The sequence below is a fragment of the Ctenopharyngodon idella genome, chromosome 20 (genome assembly GCF_019924925.1).
Source record: "Ctenopharyngodon idella isolate HZGC_01 chromosome 20, HZGC01, whole genome shotgun sequence".
Classification (NCBI taxonomy): Eukaryota; Metazoa; Chordata; class Actinopteri; order Cypriniformes; family Xenocyprididae; genus Ctenopharyngodon; species Ctenopharyngodon idella.
In genome coordinates this window covers 3,786,071-3,805,094 of record NC_067239.1, presented here as the reverse complement: position 1 = coordinate 3,805,094, position 19,024 = coordinate 3,786,071, and the positions used below count along the sequence as shown (strand labels likewise).

Genomic DNA, 19,024 nt, shown 5'->3' with positions numbered 1-19,024 from the left:
AATTTTATCCCTTAAAACTCATCTTTGATCACCAAAATGGCATATTTAAACCTTTTTTCCTGTGTAAATAATTTCTTCATGCCTTAAAATAGCTTGAATGTAACTCTACACCCTTGCTTCATTTAGTATACGCGGATCTATGAATATGCAAATTAGCCCCGCCTCCACTTGCTCGCGCCAGCTCAGAGATCCACTTGCTCAACTTTACTGTAGTAAACGCTACACAATGGCAGGTGGTTTAATTCAGACATATGTTTGAACCAGAAACTGATTCAGAAGAAGAAGTGGAAGAATGAATTATACAGACTCGTATACAAAGCCGATGTGTCGTAGCCAATGTTTGTGTCGTAGAGAACAAGGGCGTTTTTGAGACTGTCTTTGGTTCACTGCAGTTTTAAAGAGAAAATACTCAGCAATGCTGTTGACTTATGAATTTGCACATGGTTTGTCTTAAAGCATGTTAAAACACCACATAGACATATAAACAACATTAAAAACTTTAAGTCTTCTGAAGCCACACAGATTGAGCGGATTTAAGTTATTCACTGATGATCTGTTTCAGGGCTGTGGGCCGTGTCAGCTGCTGCTAAAACATTCAGCTTATCGTCGGATGCTTGTCTTCCTCCTGGGAGCCAACCGGCAAAACAACCAGGTATTGCAGACGCCATCTTTTAACTCTTGATTAAAGGGATAGTTCACCCAAAAATTTTAATTTTGTCATCATTTACCCACCCTCATGTTGTTCTAAACCTGTATGAGTTCTTCTGTTGAACACAAAAGAAAATATTTTGAAGAATGAGATTTGACTGTAGTCATTGACTTCCATAGTAGAAAAAAAAAATGCTATGGAAGTCAATGGGTGCCGTCAGCTGTCTGGTTACCACCATTCTTTAAAATATCTTCTTGTGTGTTCAACAGCAGAAACAAACTCGTAAACTTTGAGGGGGAGTAAATGATGACAGATTTTTTTATTTTTTTTGGGTGAACTATCCCTTTAAGTGTTCTGTGTGAATATTGGGGTTTGCTTAAGCGCTCATGTTAACCTCAGGTGTTTAATGTCTGTGTTAATGACATTCTGCTCGTTGTGTGTTTTAGCACCGACGCTGGAGTTCAGCACAGGCTCGAGAGTTCCTGCATCTCCACAACACTCTGGCCTTGATAGTGCTGCACACAGACCTCACGTCTCTGAGATTGGAGGGTAAGAACACAATGATTTTTTGACCCACACCAAAATTATAATGAAAATGTAAAAAAGACCAAAAAAATATTTTGAAATAAAATAAAACATTTGCAAAATACAAGTACAACTAAATTATGAGAAAACACTTTTTTTATATATTTTATAAATAAATAAAAAACATTCAAATACATAAGATTTTAATAAATTAATGCTTTTATTCAGCAAGTACACAATAAGTTGATCAAAAGTGATAGTAAAAAACTTTGTTCATCAAAGAATCCTGAAAAAAAATGTACAAAAATGTGTGTTCAGCTCAAGGAGTGTTCAAGCACGCTTCCTCAGGACTGGTGGCTCCATCTTCGCCCCTCCTGCCTCTACATCCAGACATCATCGCGCTGCTCTTTAAAGCGGAAGGACAGGTGTATCTCATGGAGGTAAGACTATCTCTTTTTCACTCTCTCCTGTCTCTCTCTCTGTATTTCACACTACTGACTGAGGCACATGTCTTTCAGGTGATGTTTGCCATGCGTGAGTTGTCCGGCCCGTTGTCGTTTCTCATAGAGATGATCACATATTGCTCATTCTGTAATGAACCTTTCTCATTGGGAGTCCTGCATTTACTCAAGGTTGGTAACCTGACTAGTTTAAACCTTTAAAAAATAGTTTATTTTTAATACTTAAATATTTATCATTAATAATGTATTATTATTATTATTATTATTATTATTATACAAATTATTTAGGGAAAAAATGTTGTATGTATATTGTTTAAAGTAAAAATATCATATACAAATCTGAAGTAATCTAAGCAGAAAAAAAAAATGTTAAGCCGATCCCTGCCTTTATTTTTATACAATAAAAATATCCCTGACAATATGTTTATGTTCTAGAATCATCTGGAAACGGCTCCTCCTCATGAACTGAAGAACGTTTTTCAGATGCTGCTAGAGATCCTGGTGAGTGATGGCCGTGTGCTGCTATAAATACTGGTTTCATGTAGGGTGTAATGATGTAACACCGCTCTTCCTGTCTCCTCTCAGATGGTAGAGGACCCTCTGCAGTCCCAGAGGCTCAAATATGCATTTGAATCTGATAAGGGCCTTCTGGGTAAGAACCATATCACTTGGATCTATCAGCATGAGTATTTGTAAGGTTAAACTGATGTGTACTAACATGTGATTCTCAATCATTCACAGCTTTGATGCATCAGAGCAACAATGTGGACAGCAGTCGCTGCTATCAGTGTGTGAAGTTCCTGGTCACGCTGGCACAGAAGTGAGTGTTAAATTAAGGATGCACAACATAGATATTTACATAGCTGTGTTGTAGAGATATATGATATAACCACCTCTCCTCACTCACTTGTTTAATTTGCTCTGGATGAATATTGTTGGTGTTACAGGGCTTGAATTTCAGTGTGGGATTGCACGTATAGCGCATAATTTTACTCATTCCCACAGATTATGTGCTCACACCCAAAGTGCGCGCACATAAAGTCGCCTCTCAGTACTAAATTGAGTTCTTTTTCGCTGCTTAAACAGTCAAATACACAAAATAATTTCAAAATGGCGGTCTTTGTGAGTATTCATGTAAATAATCAGTTATGTTTTAAGTGAACATAATCAGTTGAGAAAGAAAACGCATGTGTAACAGTATAATGGATCTGTGCGTCAGGTCTTAAAGTGACAGCAGCCTAATATACCTGCTGCCAAATTAGGAGATAATATTAAAAATATCTATATGGCAGTTTTTCCCCATGGTATTGATGTCAAATTTGTGGCCAGTGAAAATGCTGAGTGGCTAGTAACTAACAAGATTCCTTGTTGCATCTTTTCTTGTGTTTTAATGTGTTATACTTTCTAAAGGCATAACATAAGTATTATAACTGTGGTTAAAATTATTTATGTGACTGGCAGCAGTGATGTTTAATGCCTCTGTGTTTCTGTTAGATGTTCTCCAGCTAAGGACTATTTTAAAGAGCTCTCAGGACATTGGAGTTGGGCAGTGCAGTGGCTTCAGAAGAAGGCAAGAGACCACAGATACTCACTTACACACTAGTACTTCTTTATTGTGCATTTTTTGAATTCCCCCTCTCTCCTCCTCCAGATGTCAGAGCACTACTGGACGCCTCAGAGTAACGTATCGAATGAGACGTCCACGGCTAAAACCTTCCAGCGCACCATCTCAGCACAGGTACTGCATTTCAATTGCCGAAAACTATTTTAAATGGTTTTAGTTTTAAGTTAACAATAACAACACTTTAAGGGAAATTTGTCATTTTAAAATCAAAATATGATTTGTAGAGATCTTAGGAGTAAAAAGTCCCATTTCCCACTCTCTTTCCCTCATTTTTGTACATCCTTAATATTTTGCTTTTCTTTGAGTTGAAAACACCCCCAGAACAACACAAATATGCTAAGTTAAGCTAATTTCCTAATATTTTTTTGTACAACAGGAAATTGTATTTTAAAAGCATTTACAGTAGACTTATTTTTAATTTTGTATCTATTTTTTATATTTTGTATTTTATGTTAAAGGGTTAGTTAGTAAATCAAAAAAATTCTGTCATTAATTACTCACCCTCATGTTGTTCCACACCTGTAAGACTTTCGTTCTTCTTCGGAACACAAATGAAGATCTTTTTGAGGAAATCTGAGAACTTTCTGTCCCTCCATAGACAGATACGCAACTACCACTTTGACGCTTCTAAAAGTTCATAAAGAGATCGTAAAACTAATCCATATGAATTAAGTCCAAATTTTCTGAAGAGACTCGATCACTTTATATGATGAACAGACTGAATTTAGGCTTTTATTCACATATAAACATTCATCAACTCACACATCAGTTGTTGAAAACGAAAGCTCAAGAATGTTTGCTTGATGTGCAAGAACCAATGAGGTTCATTCTTGTGTTACGCAGCACATTTGATCTTCCACAGCAACCAATGAGGTTCATTCTTGTGTTTTGAAGCATGTTTGAGCTTCAACAAGAACCAATGAGGTTCATTCTTGTTACGCAGCACGTTTGAGCTTCCGCAAGAACCAATGAGGTTCATTCTCGTGTTACACAGAACATTTGATCTTCCACAGCAACCAATGAGGTTCATTCTCGTGTTACACAGAACATTTGATCTTCCACAGCAACCAATGAGGTTCATTCTTGTGTTTTGCAGCATGTTTGAGCTTCAGCAAGAACCAATGAGGTTCATTCTCATGTTACGCAGCACGTTTGAGCTTCAGCAACAACCAATTGGGTTCATTCTCGTGTTACACGGCACGTTTGAGCTTCAACAAGAACCAATTAGGTTCACTCTCGTGTTACGCAGCATGTTTGATCTTCCACAGCAACCAATGAGGTTCATTCTTGTGTTTTGCAGCACGTTTGAGCTTCAACAAGAACCAATGAGGTTCATTCTCGTATTACGCAGCACATTTGATCTTCCACAGCAACCAATGAGGTTCATTCTTGTTACGCAACACGTTTGAGCTTGCAGAAGAGCCAATGAGGTTCATTCTCTTCAATAAGATTGAATGATGAATAACAGTCTTGAATAAATGATCAATGAAATTCTTTACGAGTTTGGAACGACATGAGTGTGAGAAAATGATAACAGAATTTTCATTTTGAGGTCAACTAACCCTTTAAAACGTACCCCAAAAACAAAATATGGTTTACTTACAGCTAAGAGTTAGCTAGCCATTATGAGAGAATCACTGCATTTGGCCTGCTGAATGGAGCTCAATGAATGTTTTGTGTTTAGGACACTCTGGCTTATGCCACAGCTTTACTGAATGAGAAGGAGCAGTCCGGCAGCAGCAATGGATCAGACGGCAGCCCGGCCAATGAGAACTCAGACCGAAGCCTCAGACAGGTCTCATTAATTCAACAGTCTTTTATCAATTATATCAAAACAGTGTCAGCAGTATATTATGATAAATCATCCAAATTATATTTACTGTGTCACCATTTCTCCCTCTCTTTCTCTCAGGGATCTGAATCCCCAATGATGTTGGGTGATTCTCGGAGTGATCTAGAAGATGTGGACCCCTAACGTTTCTCATTGTTTGTGCGCAACAAAACAACACAAAAAAAATCCCCTCTGACGGAAAGATGTTGGGGCTCTAAACACACAATCAGAAAACTGCATTTGATTTTCTAGGGACTGGAAATGGAACGACCAGAAGGAGCCAAAGGGCCCGTCGGAGCGCTCACTCTTCAAGCTGCCTCGCCGGAGACGTGAACAGACGCAAATATCCATTTTTTTTTTTTTTTTTCTTCTGGTGGTTAAAGACTGGCTGGATGAAATTAGAGTTCATGTCTTGCAAGTTATTGAGATGTTTCATCTGACTTGATGTGTTCTGTCAGACGAATGGGACTTAAAAACGGAGGCTTTCATTTCCTTGACGTTTTTACACAGAACTACTACTATGGTGCCAGACGGGGTGTTTTAAAAGAAATCAGTCAGCGTATATTTGCCAATGTAATTAAGTAGATACTGTTCATGAGAAATGTAAAGATGTGTTCCATAAGTGTAATTTCAAATGTAAAATAATATTTTTAAGAATCCTTTACTGATTTTCTTTATTTTTTTCTGGATCTGTTTGAGAGGTGCCTCAAATCTATTCAAGAAAAAGAGGAACTTGCCAAGTCTCTGAGAGTCAAATAATCACACCATTTTTCCCTTCTCATTCTTGCTGGTATTTTTAAAATGCACTTTATATTTGAATTCAGTTTGTGACCGATTCATCACGTGGAGACAATTGGACATACATGCCCCTCGCTGCTCTCTGTCCATCCTTGACTTTCTGGATAGGAACCGCTGGATAGGAACAGCGTGCAGCAGAAGACACGAGATGTTTACGCACGTAAACAGAGAAATATGACGGTGGACATGGGGGACAGACTTTACAGCGGAAGACGCATCGCATCAGAAGATACACATATGCAACACACAGAGATGCTACTGTCCAATGAAGGTTTCTTCCTCCTGAAAGACAATGAGTGCTACAATCAGCAGTGTCATCTCACTATTTCTGTTCATCTGTTTTGATGTTGTCTTGTGCTGCTCTGGTATGAAGGTCTAGGATGTGAAGACACTTTTCAGGGTTAATTTTGCCAAATTTGTCCCTTTTTTTTGTTCATTTGCCTGCATCATTTCCATTCAGTCTGCCTTATGCGATAGAATGACGGGACGAGGATCGGGCAGAAAGGGGATGAAGGGGGAGGGGAAAGAGTAAGACAGAGGTTGTTTAAGGGATGGGAAGTTGTCAAAGACCAGTAAAGTGCCTTTACTCGACTCGTCCCCTACGCTGCTCGCGTCCTCGTCTTGAGACAAACCAGTAGACAAATCGTGCTACACAAATGCCTGAACTCGCTCGACATTTCGATAACAACGCACACACATACGCTCGGCCGCGCTCATCTCAGAGCGCCATATGAGGACACAGGCGGCATCTCGTGCGTCACGGTCGCTTGTTTGAGCCGGGCCTGTGATGTCTCTCTTTCAGGGAGTCCGCAGGGTGATTCATCTGCCGTTTGCTGCTCATTTTGTATTTAGACTAGAACACTTAGTGACATTGCTTCAATGTTTACAGTGGAAAGACCTCAACACCACCTCACACAAACGTTTGCTGAAAGAGTGCTGCTTTTTTCTTCACAGTCACCTGCTCTTTGCTTGGTTTTTCGAAAACTTTCATGTTGATGCTTTTTTGGCGTGCTTCTTCGCATGTTTGCATGTGTGAGAGACTCTCTTGGTGGAAAAGAATTGAGTAAACCGGCCAAAGCTGAAACACACTAGTCCTCCACCTGTTGAGAAAAAAAACAAAAACTTAAACCAGCCTAAGCGGGTATGCTGGTCTTGGCTGGTTTCTTCTGGTTTCCCTGCCTGGCTTAGTTGGTGTTCAGCTGGTTTAGTGGCCAAATACCAACTTGAAGACTGCTTGAAGATGTTTTTTTTTTCCCCCTGCTTACCCAGCATACCATCTTAAACTAGTTTAACATGTTTTTTTCTTCAACAGGCCAGACTAGTTTGCTGGTTTTAGAGTGACTTTGGGCACTTTGACTGAAGATTGGTCAGGCTGGGAGACCAGGTAAAACCAGAAAACCACTTAAGGCTGGTTTAAGATGTTTTTTTTCTCAGCAGGGAAAGCCTGCTTATCTGGTTTTGGGAGGTTTTCGTGCACTTACAACTCTTGATTTGTCTGGCTGGGTGATTAGGTAAAACCAGAAAGTCACTTAAGGCCAGTTTAAGATGTTTTTTTCTCAGCAGGGAAAGCCTGCTTATCTGGTTTTGGGGGGTTTTCGTGCACTTAAACTCTTGATTGGTCTGGCTGGGTGATCAGGTAAAACCAGCATACCATCTTAAACTAGTTTAACATGTTTTTTCAAACAGGGCCATCCTTGTATGCTGGTTTTAGAGTGATTTTGGGCTCTGTAACTCTTGATTGGTCAGGCTGGGAGACCAGGTAAAACCAGCAAAACACTTAAGGCTGGTTTAAGATGTTTTTCTCAGCAGGGAAAGCCTGCTTAGCTGGTTTTAGGGGGTTTTCGAGCACTTAAACTCTTGATTGGTCTGGCTGGGTGATCAGGTAAAACCAGCACACAATCTTAAACTGGTTTAACATGTTTTTTTTTCAATAGGACTGGAGTAGTTTGCTGGTTTTAGAGTGGTTTTGGGCACTTTAACTCAAGATTGGTCGGACTGGGTGACCAATTAAAACCAGCAAACCTGTTAAGGCTGGTTTAAACAGTTCTTTTCAGAAGGGTATTTGACTTTTTGACTCTTTAACCTCTTGGTGTCAGCCTCTTATAGTCAGCGAAACACTGCAGTACTCACAACTGCCTTTATACTTTGAATCAGTAAATGATTCATTGCTAATTCACAGCCGCAGATGTGGTTAGCGTTTGGGATGATTAGCTAAACAGTTTTTAGGATCTCGGGCTGAAGGCACAGGGTTCAGTGACGATTGACAATTCATCAGATCAGTGCCTGAACACAAGGCATCTTTCTTATTTTGCTGGAATATGCGCATTCGCAATGATATCACACTAATTTCAGCTCAGCTGCCTAGATCGGTTTTCACTAAATGAGCCCATAAGAAACGGTGCTGTAGAGTCTTCTTTGAAGTACGGTGTACTTGAGTGAACAGAGTGTGATAAAACTATCATCAAGTCTGATCCTCCTCCCTCCAATCAATCTTTTTTTAACCTTTCCTACACCTGTAGATGCTGTACCAACCACTCGGCAGATCTGTGACGAGGCTTGAATTTTTAAGCTGGGTGTCAGGACAGGGTTGAAGATTCTTGAAGAGTTTTTAATAACTGGGGATTCTGAGATTCATTTCTGCTGCGAGTGTGTATGATGTGTAAAGGAATCTGTTAATGCATGTTAAAACCACATTTTAATTTGTACATCAGAGTTTGACAATGAAAACATTTGATATAAAAAAGGAAAAACTGGAATGCACAACTTTCACAGATTGTGTCACTTTGTGCGTGTCAAGTCTGAAGTTGATTTTAGACTATCACTCACATAAAGTTTGTATAATACTTGTAATGTAAAAATATACATTTATAAAAAGAATTAAACTCTTATAAACAGTGCACATGCATAATAGTAGATAATGCTCTTTCCAAAATATAGTAAAAATAGATCTTCAGAATGTGTAAATATCAAAATGAAAAGTGCTGACTCAATACAGTGTTATCAATATTATCAGTTACCAGTATTGGAGGTTTGTTCATTTATCAGTATTGGTCCATATTTTAAATATATCGGCCAATTTTGCATGTCATTGTATATGCGTGATTCCTCTTTTTAAATTTAGATTACCTTTGCCATCATCTAAGTCAATCTTTAAAAACGTATAATTTAATAACGCCGTTAAATGTAATCTTTAGCAAATCTCAAAATGAATGCCAATTCTTCAGTGAAGCCTAAATTCACTTGTAGCATTTCAAATGATTTTATTAGTGTTTTATTTTTAGTTTATTTAAACAAAATAGTAAATAATTTTATATGGGCCATAACATGATAATTATTGGTATAGGTCAGAATTGGTCAATGCATCCCTATTTAAAATGTGTTTTGCAGTCTAAAGGCCTAATTTAAAGTGTTTTAGCGTGTCTAGATTGTTTATGGTTATATCCAGAACCAGTTACAATGTTCTTCTCCATCATGTAATATTCCCTAGTGGCAGAATTGAGCTCACTTGTGTCACGCCTCCTACTATTCTATGCGTTATAGCAATAATGTCCTTGGTTACGTGTTCAGAGAAGGGAGGAAAGAGGAACACACATCCCTTAGGCATCAAGGAGGTCTTCAGTGGTCACGCGGCTGGTCGGGTGGGCGGACGGGCGGTGCCTGCAGCAGGTGGCGATGGCGGCAGCTCCTTTATCTCTTCCAGATGTACGAACTACACAGGTGTTTCCCAAAGCAAATGCCCCATGAGTGACAGAACCACGTGAAAGAGCCTGACAGCCTGTCAGTGTCCAGGAGTCCTCACATGAAACTTCCACCTAAAAAAGATAATGCAGGTTAGTGCTGCTCAGATACACTAAAGGTTCTGTCATATTAGCGAAAAGTCAATAGCGATGTATGAAGCCCTGCTCTCACAGAAGTCACTTTCAAATCTAACAGCTTTCTGTTGGTCAAAAGGGCGAATTCAAATGACCAACTGAACCTGATGCAAAATTTATGTCAATCTTTCGCCCTCCCGCGAAACCAGCACATACATTCCTATTAAGATGACAAGATTTTGCCAAAAAAAATATTAGATGACCAGCAGTAAATTAGTTCACCAAAAAATCTAAATTTTGACACCCTCATATCATTTAAAACCCATAAGAATTTGGTTCATCTTTGGAACACAAGGATATTTTTATTGAAACATTAAGCGGTGAATGCACATAGAGTATTAAAATATGGTAACGGAAGCTCCAGCATTTATTTTACATTCTCTTTATGAACGTTTTGAACTATCAGAGTTTTGAGTGAAAAGACTTTTCAATGGAAGAAAAGTCTCTCAGATTTCATTAAAAATATATATTAATTTGTGTTTTGAAGATGAACGAAAGTCTTATGCGTTTGAAATGACATGAGAGTGAGTAATTGAGGACAGAATTTTCAATTTTGGGTGAACTATCCCTTTAAAGGGTTAGTTCACGCAAAAATTAAAACTATCCCATGATTTACTCACCCTCAAGCCATCTTAAGTGTATATGACTTTCTTCTTCCTGCCTAACACAATCGCAGTTATATTAAAAAGTATCCTGGCTCTTCCAAGCTTTATAATGGGAGTGAATGGTACCTGAGATTTTGAAGTCCAAAAAAGCGCATCCATCCATTATAAAAGTAATCCATCGACTCCAGGGGGTTAATAAAGGCCTTCTGAAGTGAAGTGATTTTGTAAGTAAAATATCCATATAATATCCAAGTCTAAAACAAGAATTTTTAAATAGAAATGTCAGAGGATTTTGATATAAGAGTAGAGAAGCTTGAGTTTGTTGCCCAGCCCTATTTGTTTGAACCGCGAGAGACGTCCAAGCTTACGCTACTCCTACATCCTACGTCATGCGTCAGCTCAGAGTTTACTCTTCCGCCAGAACTAAACTCGCGTACGGCCGTTACCGGAAGCCAGTGATTTTAGTTTATAAAGTTATAAATATGGATTTTTTCTTACAAAAACCCATCGCTTCGCTTCAGAAGGCCTTTATTAACCCCCTGGAGCCGTGTGGATTACTTTTATGATGGACGGATGTGCTTTTTTGGACTTCTAAATCTCAGGTACCATTCACTCCTATTATAAAGATATTTTTTAATATAACTGCGATTGTGTTAGTCTGATAGAAGATAGTCATATACACCTAGGATGGCTTGAAGGTGAGTAAATCATGGGTTAATTTTCATTTTTGGGTGAACTAACCCTTTAAGTCCTGTTTCGATGAATCCACAGTTGTACAAGAAGAGATTCAGGAGTTAAACTGCTACCTGTATAAATGTTAGAAGCAGTGCATTTGTTTTTGTGTTCACTGAGTCAATGGAAACTTTTTGTGAGAGTGAGTCACCTGCTCGCTAAGATCCGTGGGGTCATGTTCTTTCAGATGACACTCCAGAGAGGACATGTGGCAGCAGGAGGCATATGACGTTACACCCCTTTTAGCAGGACATGCCCTGCGGCTGCCATATAGAGGTCGATCAGAGTCTGATACGTCTCCAGATGAAGAGGAAGAACTACAGCCTGCAGGGAAAGATGACAGTTGTCACATTCTAGAAACGTGACTAGAAATGTACACAAAGACAATCAAGTTGTCATACGGGTCATAAAATGAATTTTCGGCAGCAGTGACAGCAGAAACTGAAAACAAAATCATTTCAAAACAAATGCGCAAGATTAAAATGTCTATTTAAAAGACTTTTTTATTAATATTATTAATAATTATTATTTTTAGCAGTATTTTAATGAAATAACCTTTTATATAGGACTTTTTCAGAGTGAAATTATTGTCTGTGAACTTCCACTGAACCCAGAACGTTCCATTAATTAATCATAATTTCATGAATTTATGAAAAATGCTGCAGTGCGAAACCATCTGTCACCTGTCAGCTGGTGGTCTGGGGGACATTCTGCATCCGCGCCTCTCTCGGGACTCTCTATCATCTGGCACTGAGCTTTATGGCCCGTACAACAGCGTGCTACAGCAAACACGCCTTGCCCTCCATTCCCATTGACAGCAACACACTCTTTCTGCCCATCTCTCACCTGTCAAAAAGAAAATTATTAAACATTACTCTGCTTCACTCACTCTCTGGTGTAGAGTATTGACTTGCATCAGGTTGACAGTTTAAACTGTATTTTTTGAGGATACTGAACAAAATTTCTCCGACAATGACCTCCACTCTTTCTCCAGCTCTCGCGCCGTTATGTGAGAAACTGGAGCAGCTCAGCATCTCTTCACCTTGGCGACAGCGGGCCACAGCTGTGGCGAAACCTGAAGCGCCTGACCTCTCAGACCAAACCGATCTACAGAACAGATCCTCTCCTGTGAGAAAACACACATGTAGTGGCAACCTCATTAAAAAAATACACCTTAATGGTTACAGATATGTTTTGGCCACTTCTATAGTGTTTAAACTAGTCACCCATCATGGCAACACTAGTCTTAAACTGCAAAAAAAATCCACATAAACCAGCCTGGGCCAGTAATAGACTACCAAAAACTGTTTAATACTATTTTGTAAGTTAAACTGTTCCAAAATGTTTTTCAGGGAAGACAATAATGCAATAAATTATTGTATGTACAGTATGTTACATGATGAAAGTCACTATTAATACACAATTAGCATGTAAATAAACCAGTAAAACAAAACAAAAAATATGGTTAATAATAAACATTAATAAGGTTTTAAATTATATTATATTATATTATGTTAATTCAGTGCAGTCTGCTAAATATAATATTAAAATGTTACATGATGAAAGTCACTATTAATACACAATTAGCATGTAAATAAACCAGTAAAACAAAACAATAAATATGGTTAATATTAATAAGGTTTTATATTATATTATATTATATTATATTATGTTAATTCAGTGCAGTCTGCTAAATATAATATTAAAATGTTACGTGATGAAAGTCACTACTAAATACACAATTAGCATGTAAATAAACCAGTAAAACAAAACAATAAATATGGTTAATATTAATAATAAATATTAATAAGGTTATATTATATTATATTATATTATATTATATTATATTATATATTAATTCAGTGCAGTCTGCTAAATATAATATTAAAATGTTACGTGATGAAAGTCACTATTAATACACAATTAGCATGTAAATAGACCAGTAAAACAAAACAATAAATATGGTTAATATTAATAATAAATATTAATAAGGTTATATTATATTATATTATATTATATTATATTATATTAATTCAGTGCAGTCTGCTAAATATAATATTAAAATGTTATGTGATGAAAGTCACTACTAAATACACAATTAGCATGTAAATAAACCAGTAAAACAAAACAATAAATATGGTTAATATTAATAATAAATATTAATAAGGTTTTATATTATATTATATTATATTATATTATATTATATTATATTATATTATATTATATTATATTACTGTATATTCACTGCACTCTAAATATAGTATTAAATTAATTAGGCGTTAATTTTAATATTAAATACGATAATTATTTTATTATATAAATTCATTGCAGTCTGCTAATTATAGTATTTAATTATTAAAGGTTAATATGAAATATTAAAAAGGTTGTTATATTACATTATATTAAAAACTTACTGCAATCTGCTAATTATAGTATTAAAATCATCATACATCAGACTGTAATATCAGTCTATATTATTACTGTTGTTGCTCAGCAAGCCACATTGTTGAAGCTTTACTCGTGAACTCTGACCTGTGAGTGTGGAGGTCGGGTCGGGCAGGGCGACCACCATGTTGGGTGTAGTGAGACGGTGGTCCTGTGGCAGAGACTCTGGGTTAATGACCTGTTTGACTGAATGATAGAGGAGCTGTTGCAGAAGCTCAGCAGAGCTGGAGTTTGGACTCAGATTCAGGAGCACCGCCGCTATACCTGAAAACACACACGGACCAGAGCTGGTTATCTGGACAGACTGATACTCTCATCCATCTAATAATATGCACTAATAATAGTATGAATTAGCATGTGTGTGTGCTAACCAGCAACATGTGCCGCTGCCTGTGATGTTCCGCTCTTGGTAGTGAAGCAGGTAGAGCAATCGCTGGATGCGCTGATGATGTCATCACCGGGTGCGAACACGTCCACGCAGCGGCCCACGTTGGTGCCTGTCCTCCCAGTGCTCAACGGCTGGTCAGCAAAATTAACAGCCCCTACTGTTATCACCTGCAACAAATGATGTCAGAATCGATTATATTGACAAGCAAATGCTTTTCTGAAGGATTCAACACATTGTAATCTCAGGCCGGTACCTCGGGCTCTGAGGCTGGTGAGTACAGACACGCATCATCGTTGTAGTTACCAGCTGCAGCAATGAGCACCGCGCCAGATTCAACCATTGTCCTGCAGGCAGCGTTGAGGGTACGACTGAATCCCCCTACAAATGGCAGCAGTAGGATCACGGGTCTGATAGGCTGAGACATCAGAGATGACTGGATGTACTCCAGACCTGTAACAGAGTTGTGTAAAATAATAATATAATATAATATACAGTTTGTTTACCTGCCAAAGCTCCTGACACTGTTTATTATTTAATAATAGATATTTTCTTGTTTATTATTTTTCCTTTTTTATATATATATATATATATATATATATACAGTCAAACCAAAAAAAATTCAGGCACCTTGAACATTTCATTCATTAATACAGTTCACTATATTCACTATAGTTTAAAAAAATGGTACTAAAATATGAAAAGATTTCAAAGTTAAACTGTCAGAAAAAAATAATCTTAATTATGTCAGATAACACTTAAGCAAAACATGGTCAGGTCAAAGTGTCTGAATAATTTTTGGTTCCAAATTTTTATCAATTTTACTAGTAGTCCACTGTATGAAGAATTTTTGAGTATAATATATAAAATACATAAATTAACTATAGTGTCCTGTACCCACTAGTAAAAATATATAAAAAATGACAGAATAATTTTTGTTTTGACTGTATTTATGTATATATATATAATTTTTTATTATTTATGTATTGGTTTACCTGCTAAAGCTCCTGACGGTATGTTTCTATTTTTTATTATTTACTTCTTATTTAATAAATAATGTTAATATTAATAAAAAATATTAATAATGTTTTATTATATTATATTATATTATATTAATTAACTGCATATATTAAATTAATTAGGGGCTAATACTAATATTAAATATGATAATTATTTTATTATATAAATTCATTGCATGATATATAATATATATATATAATAAAATATATATAATTTATTTATTGGTTTACCTGCCAAATCTCCTGACAGTTTATATATATATGTAATATATAATATACTGTATAGAATTTTTTATAACATATAATATTTATTTTTTATTAATGTTATGTTTTTTATTTATTTAATTTTATTTATTCATTATTTATTCATGTTTTGGTTTACCTGCCAAAGCTCCTGACACGGTACCCTTGCCTTGGCAGTTCAACACTCGGACACTGTTCACGCTGGCACCTCGAGCTACACCCGAGTCCCGTCCACTGACCACTCCTGCTATGTGCGTCCCATGATTGTCACACTGACTAGCCTGTGGGCAGAACACCGTAGGAAGTGATGGACATTCGCTTCTTGTTAGCACTTACACTAAAAATTGCCATAAATTGTCAAACATTTAATTACATTCACCAACCTGTCTGTGAACTCTGACCCCATCCTCCTCTGGCACACTGTTGAAGTCCGTCACCATAACCCTGTCCTCAAGCTCACGATGAGTCACCTGAACGCTTGTGTCTAAGAGATACACTCCCACCTTTGCGCCATCATCTGCATAAACACAAGTATGGCGGCTCAACAGACCATAAATGGCAAAACACATGAAGAACAGGGATTGAAGATTGAAGATTAAACATTTTATTACCCATTTACAAAGCATTAAAAGAGAGAGAGGAGATTTTAGCTCACTGGGTGGTGAGTATTTTCCAGGCTCATGTTTGTTTTGAAGGATGCGCTGCAGGTTCCATGGGATGCTCTGGGCAAAGATGGAGGAATCCTCTTCAATGTATTCCACATGGGGCAGCTTTACTGCCTGCCAAAAACACATGCAATGAAATGAAAAAGACAATAACTGAAGAATTATTTTAATTCCAGTTTTTTTTTTTTTTTCAGTCCATAATACAGCTCAAACATTCTAAAATATACGTTATGAAAATTATGAAACAGAGCATTATTGTGCAATAGTGTCTGTAAATTACCATGTGAAGAACATCGCTGCTCATTTTCACCAGAAACCCGTAGAAGGCTCCAGAATAAGTCTGCAGTATTTCGATCAGGTATCCGCGTTTTGCGGCTTTTGCACGGAGTCTGCGCACGGTGCGCTCCACCTGGTTCACGTGCGTCCCGTTCCGCATCACCACTATATACTGACCCGGCATGCGCCACGCGTCCTGTGCATAAAACACGCAGAGTATTTGATTCACATTTGATAGCCGCATCATTCCAAACGTTTCACATGTACAGTACATTTATTGTAGATTTCGGTGGCTTATGGCAACAGTGATTTTGTCAGGACAACTTGTGTTTCTACACAACTAAAAAAACATTTAATGTTTACTAAGGTCCTTCTATTATCTATTGAATCCCACAATAATATTTAAAATATCAGTAAGCCTAATATATACAAAATCATCATTTACTTTCAACTGGGTACTTTCAATTGGGAGGTGGCTGTCCCAAACCCTAACCCCTAAATTTCAACTTGTGAAAACGATATTGAAATAATTTTTGCAATTTTTTCCATTGTTGTTTTTAAAAATATATATATATTTTTTTTTTTTAAGAAGTGAAGTTAAAAAATATATATATATTTATTTTATTTTTTATTTTTAAATCATAAAACTTTGTTAAAAAAAAAAAAGTGTCCCACATTTTCATGTCACTACCGAAACAGTGTATGTTTTAGTCCATTGGCTGAGACTGATTTTAACCACACTCCTACATTTATGATCAGGAAATATTCCTGTGTCCCTCCCTCTCATAGCCTCTCTTTCAAAGTAAAGAGGTACCATCATTTTGAGTTAAATGTGTTCAAAAGTCTAAAAATCTGTGTGTAACACCTTTTTTCTGCAATTAAGCAAACTTTTTTTGGGTGTTATTCCAAAAAATTTAGCTTTTGTGTGTTTACAACTGTTCTGTGCTGGCTAACCATGTGCTGATTATCATCTTTGAGCTAGGCTCAAAAGTATCTAAAATTGTCACTACCGAAACCGTCACAACCGAAACATTTGGTAAAGTTTTGGTTGTGACATTGTTTTTTGGGTGTTATTTGATCAAATTTAGTGTTTGTGTGTGTACAGCCGTGCTAGGTAACCATGTGCTGACTATCATCTTTAAGCTAGGCTCAAAAGTATCTAAAATTGTCACTACCAAAACAGTCACAACCGAAACATGTCATCATTGTTTTTGTAGTGACAAAAGGGAACACAATCATTTATTTGGGTGAAACAAAATAAATTTTAGTACAGTAATTAAAATCATTAGTGTTTTGATGTTTTAGTAGCGTTTTAACATGAGTTAAAATTCTGTAATGTGATGTGGTTGCTACTAAAACATTACTGTCACTACTGAAAATGTGCAGTCACGACCGAAACATGGGATGTTTTGTCAAAAATAAAGTAGAGTGAATTATCAACAAAGATGTTATGATAGTGTTTGGTTCACTGTATATTCAAACTAATGAATCCTTCACTTTCAAATCAGTATGATAAACTTTATGACTTTTACAAAGAAAGATTGGATTCAAAATACAACAAATCTCATAAATTACACTTGAAATATTGTTAAAATTGTAATCGTTATTGATTTACCTGTGAGAACTTTTTTTTTTTTTTTTTTAAATAGCAAAAAATATATTTACAAGGTAGATGTAAACAAAATTGTATTAGGTCAATGTAACCCTTCTTATTAAATTATTTATTATTGTGTTTCAGTAGTGACAAATTTGGGGAGAGGAAAAATATTCCAAAACTTAAATACAATATGAGAATTAACTGTACAATTACTAGAAATGTGTACCTTGGATATTATACATATATTATATATATATGATGTCCATGGATTTTTGGTCATCTAAAGTGTCCTTTTTTCACATTAATATATTGGGGCTAACAATGTGCCTGCTACTTTAGAAGAAATATATATGTAAAAGTGCATCTTGTTCATTAGTTTTACTTTATTATTTTATTTGCTTTATTTTATACAACTATTAATAAAAATCTCCATCCTGTAGACATAGCAAAAGCACTTGATATAAAAGAAAACAAACTTCATATATCAGAATAATTTCTTTTACATTTATAAAAAGAACAATTTCATGTGATTAAGTCCAAATGCCCACTATCCTATAGTACACAGAAAACTGAATTATTGAATTTTGCTATGTGATATGCAGCATTTTTCTTTCCCTAAGCATAAATTTGAAAAACAAAAAATGTTCAGTTAGGAAAAATACCGTTTTTAAAGCTAACATCAGGTAATAAGCCCATACAGTGATTAGTACCTTAGTGCACCTGTAAAACTGGGCGGATGGCCTGCTCTCTGCTTCAGGCTGAGTGTCATCCTGCAGAATTAGAGACAGGATCATCTCTTCATCCTCAGTGTAGTCTTCATCACTCTCAACCACAGCCACAAGACCCAGCAGAAAACTCAGACAGCACACCGTCACGACGCCTCTCATTCTGTGGACACTTTTTGTGCCTTTAGGTCAAACTGAAGAAGAAAAAATAACCAGTTCAAGTGATATTGCTCAAAATTCCCTTTTTTGGATTGCTGTTCGTCATATGGCAAGGCAGAAGTATGAAGCAGAGAGATTTAGAGCTGAAGTGTATCCTCATGTCATTTAACATGTCATTTGAATAACTCTGACGGACTGAACGCAGTGAGGTGGGGCGTGCTGACGTTTCTCTGTCCTTATATCGAACGATGTCTCGTTAATAAATACAGCAGAAGAGGAGTCAGATTACAGTCCACCCACACACATATTATACGCTTATTATTCCTGCACAGGCTTGTAACATTTGCTGAAATGAAACCTGTAAAATGAGTGTCAGTGAGGCTACAAATAGACTAACAAATAAAGTGAGCAGC

General features: G+C 36.6%; 2 protein-coding genes across 4 annotated transcripts in view; one reads left to right on the top strand and one right to left on the bottom strand.

Annotated features, from left to right (window-relative positions):
* usp24 (ubiquitin specific peptidase 24) overlaps positions 1-8,651 on the top strand; it is a 72,416-nt gene extending 63,765 nt beyond the window's left edge. For all 3 annotated transcript variants that reach the window (XM_051873930.1, XM_051873932.1, XM_051873931.1), the window contains 11 exons: positions 563-652; positions 1,096-1,198; positions 1,493-1,614; positions 1,693-1,806; positions 2,071-2,136; positions 2,221-2,287; positions 2,377-2,455; positions 3,130-3,205; positions 3,287-3,373; positions 4,944-5,054; positions 5,172-8,651. In XM_051873930.1, the coding sequence (XP_051729890.1) occupies positions 563-652; positions 1,096-1,198; positions 1,493-1,614; positions 1,693-1,806; positions 2,071-2,136; positions 2,221-2,287; positions 2,377-2,455; positions 3,130-3,205; positions 3,287-3,373; positions 4,944-5,054; positions 5,172-5,234 (978 nt within the window). In that variant the 3' untranslated portion in view covers positions 5,235-8,651. The remainder of the gene's footprint in view (positions 1-562; positions 653-1,095; positions 1,199-1,492; positions 1,615-1,692; positions 1,807-2,070; positions 2,137-2,220; positions 2,288-2,376; positions 2,456-3,129; positions 3,206-3,286; positions 3,374-4,943; positions 5,055-5,171) is intronic.
* pcsk9 (proprotein convertase subtilisin/kexin type 9) lies at positions 8,567-18,822 on the bottom strand. The gene is made up of 12 exons (XM_051873933.1): positions 18,438-18,822; positions 16,135-16,326; positions 15,845-15,968; positions 15,573-15,706; positions 15,329-15,470; positions 14,184-14,380; positions 13,914-14,097; positions 13,630-13,806; positions 12,075-12,223; positions 11,781-11,943; positions 11,249-11,421; positions 8,567-9,700 (listed from the first exon to the last, which is right to left on the bottom strand). Exons 1-12 carry the CDS (start codon positions 18,612-18,614, stop codon positions 9,485-9,487), a joined length of 2,028 nt encoding a protein of 675 aa, XP_051729893.1. The 5' UTR covers positions 18,615-18,822; the 3' UTR covers positions 8,567-9,484.
* Positions 18,823-19,024: the final 202 nt, after the last annotated feature.